Below are 9,225 nucleotides of genomic sequence, written 5' to 3' on the forward strand. Positions count from 1 at the left end.
TGTTTCTGTTCTTTCTTTCTTGAAGGTTACAGTGCCGGAGCTGACTGCGCCTGATACATTTATCATAACCATATCTGCTACAGACAAAGACTCTGAGATGTATGGTCCTGTTTCTTACAGAATTATTTCTCCGTCTAAAGGATTTGTTATTAATCCAACCACTGGTATGTAAATTTGTAATTAATCCAACCAATATTAGTCCTAGCCCTAGGTGGATAAAATGGGTCGAAAGTGCCATTCTGCCTTTCTTGTATATTGGGGGCTCATGAATTTATGTATTTTTGAGTGTGTCACCATATTGCAGAATGCATCGGTGTCATGAAGATAGGTAATGTAATTTGGAGCTTGGAAAGAACCCGAGGGACACTGGAGCCATTTAATGTTTTTATTTATTTATTTAGTAATTTCTTTCAAACATATTTTTACCTTAATACTTTCGGCAGGGGGACATGTAATGGCAAGGGAGACCTGATCAATGTCCCCTCCATGTCTCAGCACAAACGGGTCACTTGTAATAGGGATCTAATGATAGCTGACATGCCAGCAGTATTATGAGTGCAGAGATAGAGTGGAAAGATGGAGGGCACTCCTCTGCATTGACATGTCCAACTCTAGATTGGAGGAAAGTCCTGGTTACATCAGCAGAATGTCAGCAATATACTATGGCAACCCCAATGAGGAAACAGTTTTTGCAATGAGATTGACAATGTTCACATTCAAGACTATGTAATTCAAAGTCCTTAATCAGGGCATAGCCCCTCCAAGAAGGAGACAAAGCCACATCATGTTAAGGGGTTGATATAGTGACTAGGTGCTGGCAATACGATTCCAACAAGTCCTGAGTACAACACTAGAACTAGAGGCTATAGCTGACTGCCTGGGTCCCTTGCCAGTGGGAGAGGTACTGAGAAGGGAACCAGCACTACATTCCCTTGACATTCATAAATGTCAGCTCAGGCTTCAATAACATACCTCCCAACTGTATAAATTTTGAGGGCTTTCCTGTTATAGTGTCACCAGTCAAGCCTATCATAGCCTAGTGATGTATGTGGCTTTTTCCCATACTGTCCCATGCCTAAATTGCTGCAACCAGCCCACACTATAATACACATTTTTTGGAACTAGGGCCATTTGATTTAAACATATTATTTATTTATTTCTTTAAACACTGGCAAGGTCCATGCTGATGATCATCATCATCAGCATGTATCATGCATCCCTCTAAATGTTCATAGGGATGAATGCTAAATTTCTTGTATGTGCATGGGTAGTAGTGTAAATGAGCATGTTACGCAAACAAAATGGGCTTACGTCCAACTGTACATGAGCCCCTGTATATTTAGTTATATGTTGTCTAATCACATATCTTTTTACTGTGGAGTTATGTGTAGATGTCAGGTACTCCTTAAAGGAAACATCTTCTTTAATGTCCTTTTATTATATACTGCCCACAGTGTAAAATGGTAGTCTCAACCCTGGCATCACTGCTGTTCCTGAGTTGTGATTCCCACAGACTTTGAATACTCCAAACATAGCCTCTTGAGAAATTAAAAGTGAGCTGAATCCAATTCAGCACGACCTGTTAGTTGCATCGTAGCCACCTGTGCCATGCAAGCATTTTTGTTTTTTACCAGAATGGAAACTAGGTTAGAAAGTTGAATATGAATAATAGTATGACAATTCATATTTAAACTAGAAGGGCCTGAATCATTAAGGAGAGCAAAGCAAAAAAAAAAAAGGAGTAACTTTGCACTTTGGCAAAACCATGTTGCATTGGAGGGGGAGGTAAATATAAAATGTGGGGACAGATTTATAGTTGGGGTAGGGCATATCCTAGATCAACTTTAAACTTCAGCGTAAAAATAAAGCTATCAAGTATTTGTGTGTTCAGGCCCGGCGCTCCCATTAGGCAAGGTTAGGCACTTGCCTAGGGTGCCGGGCTCTGGAGGGCGCCTTAGAAATAAAATTACATTAAAACTGTGCGGTGACCGCTGACCATACCTTCCACCGCGGCCGCACAGCGTTTAGATAAATCCACGGGGAGGGGGGAAGGGGCTATTGATCAACACTGCCGCCTCTCTGCTCCGTCTCCTCCCCACCACTCACTGACTGTTGGGCGTGACATCATCATCACGGCCCGACAGTGTCAGTGAGTGGAGGAGAGGAGACGGAGCAGAGAGGCGGCGGTGTTGAGGCAAGGTAAGGAAAGACGTGGGGAGGAGGGCGACAATTTTTAAAGTGTGCCTGCGGGGGGGGGGGGGGGGGGGGGGGGGCGCTGATTTTGACAGTGTGCCTAGGGCACCAAGGACCCTAGCACCGGCCCTGTGTGTGTTACATGAAAAAGCAGCCAGTATTTTCCTTACATGCAAAATAATACACTAAGTTGCACCCCTTGCATTGTGACATGGTATGTCCAAGATCAAATTTACTTCTTTTTTTGATCTCCTTAATGACTCAGGCCCGAAATATTTAAGTCTAATAAAATCTGTACTGTAAAGCAATTTGTACCATAATATGAACTTGGGAACATGGCAAACGCAAGTTTCTTCTGAATGTATTGACTAGTGTTTCCCTTGTATTTCATATTTTTCTTGAAATACAATATATTCAATGCTGTAGCTTTAAATTTACAGAGCTGCATCACAAATTGAACTGACAAGCATTTTGCACCAGACTACAGAACCTGTGAAATGTTGCACTTACACAAAAACTTACTACATGTGCATAATAACTTGTGAATATAGTTCTAATAAATAATTTATCAATATGTTTCTTCTAGGTTCAGTGCATACTGACATGCCAGTGGGAATCAAGGAGAAGAGTACAGTGATTCCCATTTTGATAGAAGCCAAGGATAAAGGCATTCCAGCTTTGATTTCAACTACCATTCTTGAGCTACAAATTCACGATGTGAATAATTATATACCTACGTTTTCAGAGGAGGTATACCGGATCAGTGTAAGAGAGGATGCGGTAGTTGGGCAGACCATTCTCACGTTCACAGCTACCGATTTGGATTGGACACATGAAAATGCATATATTGACTTTTCTATTGTCAATGGAAATTCACACAACCTGTTCAATGTGGAAAACATTGGAATTCTTTCTCAGCCTCCTTTTGTAGTAATTGGAAAACTAGTTTTAAATGGGATTTTGGACTATGAGACAAAGACCACCCACATGTTAGTTTTACTTGCCTCAGAACGAGGATTCCCTCCTTTAAATTCTAGTGCCACTGTTTGGATATCTGTACTTGATTCCAATGACAATCCACCAATATTTCACAACTCGGAATACCATATTAGTGTCAGAGAACACCATCCCATAAATAGTGAAGTGATCAGTTTATTAGCCACTGATTGTGACAGTGGAGAGAATGCGGATATTGTGTACAGTATAACTTCTGGGAACGATGGAAGCTTTTTCACAATAGATTCAAAAAATGGTACTGTCACGTTAGCACAACCTCTGAATTATGAAAAATTTATTACACATACTTTAATTTTAAAGGCTACTGATTTTTGGGGAAGTAAAAGAAATGAGGCATTTTCAAAACTATACATCACTGTTTTGGATGAAAATGACTTCACACCAATGTTCCTGTTTAACAGCCTAAGTTGCAATCTCTATGAAAACATGCCCCCCTTCTCACCAGTATGCACAGCCAATGCCATTGACTTAGATTCGGGGCAGTTTGGAATCTTGAGTTATTCAATTCAATCTATGTGCCTAAATGAACCCAAATACCAAGATATGTTTTTCATAGACTCGTTAACTGGGGATATTTATACCAAGAACAAAATCGATTATGAGAAGCAGAAGAGATATTGCCTTGTCGTACAGGTGAAAGATAGAAGTGAATCCACAGCCTGTGTGCTAGTGTATGTGGACATTAAAGGGCAGGACGAGTTTGCACCTATATTTCACGAGTCTCAATATTTATTTGACCTGCCACAAGAAAACAAACCCGGACAAGTTATAGGCACAGTGGCAGCTTCAGACAACGATGAAGGACCAGATGGAGTCATCCATTATTTCCTTGAAAAGCCCTCACAATTTTTTTCTGTTAATGCAACCAGTGGGATTATACACTTAATACGAACTGTTCATAAGAAACGAAGTAACACTAAGAAAAATGATGACATTATTGAGTTAGTGGTAAAAGCTCAAAGCCCAATGTTAGATTCAAAGTCATCAACCTGTACTGTTCGAGTTAACATTTCAACAGCTCTAGAAGGTTACCCTGGTATGTCAGCAAACATACTTTCCATCAGTTTCAGCATTTCATTTGTGGTTTTCTTGCTACTGGCCATAAGCCTTATTGGAATTATTTTAAGATATAAGCGAAAAGATGTTGTAAATACTTGTGGGATAAAAGAGGCTGCCATTCCTGCACTTCCCAATTCAAATGTTAAAAACTGCATGTCTGATGAATGTCCAAAGTATGAAAATATCAAGAGCAGTTTAGCTCCAGATACATCAGAGTGGCTGGGGTTAGTTGGCATTAGAGAAAAGAAAGACACTGGGAACAAATGCAGGAATTCAGACTCGAGTGGCCATGGCTCGACAGAAGGGGAAACTGCTGAAGATGAAGAAATAAAGATGATCAATGAATACCCTGTTAGAAAAGAATCTGGCTCTGTTCTAAGTGAAAGAGCTTCAAGAGTTCCAGACTCTGGAATTCCAAGAGACTCTGATCTGCTGTCATGTGAATCAGATGAAACAGATGTGGTGATCGGGTCAGAAAGCACAGACAGTGTAGTGATCCTCAAGGAGCAAAATGGAGAAGGAGAGTGTCACGCTTATTATAACTGCAAAAAGGAATTACCACCAACACATCAAAACAATCCAAAGGACAAAGACGCACTGCCAGACACCAGTCAGGACTACATCTATGTTCCTATGTCATATGAATCCAGATATGGTTCTTTGGCATCTTTAGTGGCCTCTGATGAGGACTTGAGAGGAAGTTATAATTGGGATTACCTGCTTAGTTGGGAACCCAGGTTCCAGACTCTTTCCTCTGTTTTCTGTGATATTGGGAGGCTAAAAGATGAAAAAATGCATAGACATGTACCTAAGCAAAAGAAGCCTTTTGTTTTCCCACCCCCACTAATCACATCCGTGGCACAGCCTGGGATAAGGGCAGTTCCACCTCGAATGCCAACTATAATGTCAGGACAAACATTTATGAAATATCCCCGTTCCCCTTTTTTCTCTAATCTGGCATGCCAGCCTTCAACTATGACCCCGACCTTTTCACCTTCTCTGTCCATGCTAACAGTCCACACTCCTTCAACCTCACCTGTGTTTTCAGATACAGGAATTAATGGAACATCAGTGCCTGCTCTGTCTGAAGAACTGCTAATACAGCAAGAGTTTCAGGTGTGAAACATGAGATATTCACAACTCCGAGCACTTGTGTGGACCAAATAAGGCATGTCTAAACTAATAAATATGACTTTGCATTGTGTTTCAGTTGTAACATTTCTACAACCTACATTGGGTGGTACATAGTAAGTTTTAGCCAATCAAAAAACACTGAACTCAGTGACTACTCTGCTTACGGTTTTTGGTTGCAAAAAAACATTTTGTTTCCGACATACAAATCAGTTTTTAGTATCGATTCTCTAAATCTCCAGCTCTTACAATGCATGAACATGTCTCAATTGAAAACCATTTGTGCAAACAGATTCATTTTCACAGGCCAGTACTTAGAGCATATAGTTATATACTACAACTAGAATTTAACAATGTTTTATTTATCGTCTCCCTTACAGTATTGTGTACATATTGTAGCTGATGCATAAAGTCATCCATAAGAATAAATAACATTAATAAGTAACTTTGCATTAATTTTAAATCTATGTAACAAAATGAGTAACTCAGAGAATGATCATTAAATATAGACAAGATTGTAACTGGCTGACTTGAACTTAGAAATGACATGCCTCCCAATTATCCTGATTTAGGTGGGCTGTGTCCCACTGTCCCTATCAATACAGCTTGGTCCCACAGTTCAGAAAGTTGGGAGGCATGTGGTAGTGGTGTCCAGCAGTGAATGGGCGATTGGAGGACAGGGGAGAAGGGAAAGGGGCAGCCTAACATTTCAAAAGTGCTAGTTCACGCCCCCATCATGACATGACCATGCCTCCATTTTTAAATGGCCACATCCCCTGTCCCAATTCCTGGGCCTCCAAAGTTACAAGGTATGTTATACTCAGGCCTGGCTTTGTGTTAAGGTCACATAACCATATAGGAGCCTATCGTGGCAGAATTGCAGGGCAACAGCTGCCCCTGTTTCATCATCTGATCTTATTTTTTATTTAAATAAGCCTACAGCAATGTAAAGCAATATTACAAGGTTAATTACTGGTACAATAAATGTATTTCTTTGATAAACAGGTGTATGAAAGTTGATGGCAGGTGAACCCAGAGACTCTAAGGTGGGAGGGAAGTAGGGAAAGTATAGCAAAGCAAAAATGTATTACGGGAGGAAAAAATGTAAATCTGAGATTGCTTATTTACATCTAGGAGTGATGTCATTCTGTCAGAATGGGCCCTATGCTGATGGGGAAACTCTTATGGCATTTGTTGATTTTTGGAAGAAAAAAAAGAAATTGTCCGATTGAATTGTTTCTATTGTGCAGATGATTCACATGATTTATTACATTTATTATGCATAATTTGTGACAAGAACATAGGGGATCCATACTCAACTGTGGTTAGCTCTGCATTGTTATTTCATTATTATTAAAGGGGTTTACTAAATACCCTCTCCCTTCCCAGTAATAGTACTTTAGTGAGGATCCCTCCCATGCATCCTATACACCATAAGGTAATATGGTACCGCAATAATGCAGATTTTTCTTCGCAACCCTATGGGGTGCAAAGGAATACCAGCCTTATTGCGGTGCCACAGATTACCTTCTTGCCCCGTTCTGGTGCGTTAGCGCGATCCCATGGCTTAATTGAATATGCCCCATTATAACTAATCATAAAAACATCACTATAGATATATGGATAGACTTTGTCAGATATATTGACATATTTAATAAAATGTATTTAGTGGGAACTACACTTTATACCTATTTTAATAGTTTTAATACAGTGTACAAAATGGGAATTGCTTAAAAAAATAGTAAAAAATAAGAGATCTAAGAATCATCTCTTCACCCTTGAATAAGAAATTTATGATTTTCACCATATTTGCATTCTGCATTTTAATATGTCTGTAAATCCAAATCCGGAACCCTTTAGATGTTGGACAGTAGAAACATCTCAATAAGTGCCAAAACAACAAAAAGGTTTTTCCAAAAGTAAAAAAACAAAAAGGCCAGTTTAGAAGTGATTGTACAGTATTACGTTGCCTCTCTTTTAGTATTAAGAGTACTCTTTTCAGATACTGTGGCTACATCCATATTGTTTGTTTGATTGGTGCTTAATGTAACCCAGGAATGGGCAGTCTTACACACTCCAGCTGTTGCTGATATACATCTCCCTGATCCATCACCCACTAACTGGCTAAGCTTGGAAAGAGTGGCTCAGCACCAGCTGACTGAAAACTGTGCCCATCCCTGATCTAATGCCTTCAGTTTTATAAAAGTCAATCTCTGAATCTTATCCCACCATAGAATCTATTTTTTGATGTTGGTTGGGGCATTTGTACATTCTGGGGCGTTATTGTTTTATATTTGATAGGTACATTGCATTTAGGAAAATCTGAGAATAAAAAAAGAAAAAGAAAAATATTTTTTTCAGATTGAAACAAATGTATTAAAATCAATGTGTTTCCAAAGCAATTTTCATTTTAAGCCAAAATAAACACTTTGTATAAAACGTTTTTTTTTTTATTATTATGTGTATAAAATGTCAAGAAACAATATATTATCATTGCAGCATGTGATTTGTTTATTTGTAAGATATTTTGGGCACACAAGCACAGCTCATTACATGGAATAACATACAATAGACATATACAGATACCATCAAACCTGGGATGGGTAACTATATCATGTTGGATACTATGGATGTAGTTTGATAGCATCTCTTTGCTCTTTATGCTTAGGACAGGGTCTGTGGACTAAGAGGGACTGGTCTCTAGCGGAAGTGCACACACTACACCAACTGTTCCCCTATTAGAAACAGGGCTCACTTGATCAATAACCAAACTGCAAACCATCGATAAACATTTCTATAAAACTTTATAGACAAGCTTCCAAGGAGGTTTACTGAAGTGCTATGGGCAGACTTAGAGCCTCATGTGCAGTCAGCAATAAATTCAGCTATAATTTTCAATATTGCCTCTTGATAAAAATATGCAGGAATTAAATTTAAAATGTCTATACAGATTTAGACGTTGGAAGGGAGGAGTGTCCTAGCTCCTGGGGATGGCTGGAAAATTTTAGCCTGAAGGGGGGCGAGACTCAGCACTGCAGCCTATTAGGGCCATTTTAAAGGAAAGAAAATGCAGGTAGTCCAGTGAGCCAGCCCAAGTTAGCCCACTATGGGAACAGCCCTGTCCCCAAGCCCAGCCAGTCACTGCCTAGCTCAATTTAAAATTGCAGTGTGAAGACAAAGGTGCCCAGTATTTATGAGCTAAATAGAAAAGCAGGCAGTTTTTTCCTGCATGGGAAAATAACATTTGTATTTGCACCCCTTACACTGCAACATGGTTTGTCCAATTTTGCACCGATCAGCTGGCTTTGCGCCTAACTTTAAATAATGCTCTTAGTCTTCCAGGATGGCGAGCCGGCTCTCCAATTCAGGTAATGGGGGAAGCCAGGGCCGCCATCAGGGGGGTACTGTTGTACCGGGCCCGGGCTCACCAGGGGGCCCGGTACAACAGCGCAACATATACTTACCTGGGGGCCCGCCGCTGGTCTCCGCTACTGTGTCTTCAGCCTTGCTGCCACCGTGACAGCCAGGCACCAGGATGTGATCGCAGGGGTGGAGGAATCATTCCCCCTGCGATCATGTGATCTGTCACAGGCAGAGCACATGATCGCAGGGGGAACGATTCCTCCACCCCTGTGATCGCATCCTGGTGCCTGGTTTTCACGGTGACAGCCAGGCTGAAGACACAGTAGCGGAGACCAGCGGCGGGCCCCCAGGTAAGTATATGTTGCTGTTGCTCATGGGGGGGGACGCTCATTGGGGGGGCCCGGAGGACACGGGGGGCCCGTACTGGGCATGATTATTCCTGAAGGCGGCCCTGGGGGGAGC

The 9,225-nt window shown here is 40.7% G+C and overlaps 1 protein-coding gene across 1 annotated transcript in view; it reads left to right on the forward strand.

Moving 5' to 3' along the window:
- The window catches only part of DCHS2 (dachsous cadherin-related 2), a 321,644-nt gene extending 313,802 nt beyond the window's left edge, over window positions 1-7,842 (forward strand). The window contains exons 19-20 of the mRNA XM_075198470.1: window positions 26-164; window positions 2,780-7,842. Of these exons, the coding sequence (XP_075054571.1) occupies window positions 26-164; window positions 2,780-5,391 (2,751 nt within the window). The 3' untranslated portion in view covers window positions 5,392-7,842. The remainder of the gene's footprint in view (window positions 1-25; window positions 165-2,779) is intronic.
- Window positions 7,843-9,225: the final 1,383 nt, after the last annotated feature.

The sequence above is a fragment of the Mixophyes fleayi genome, chromosome 1, assembly GCF_038048845.1.
Source record: "Mixophyes fleayi isolate aMixFle1 chromosome 1, aMixFle1.hap1, whole genome shotgun sequence".
In the NCBI taxonomy this organism is placed as follows: Eukaryota; Metazoa; Chordata; class Amphibia; order Anura; family Limnodynastidae; genus Mixophyes; species Mixophyes fleayi.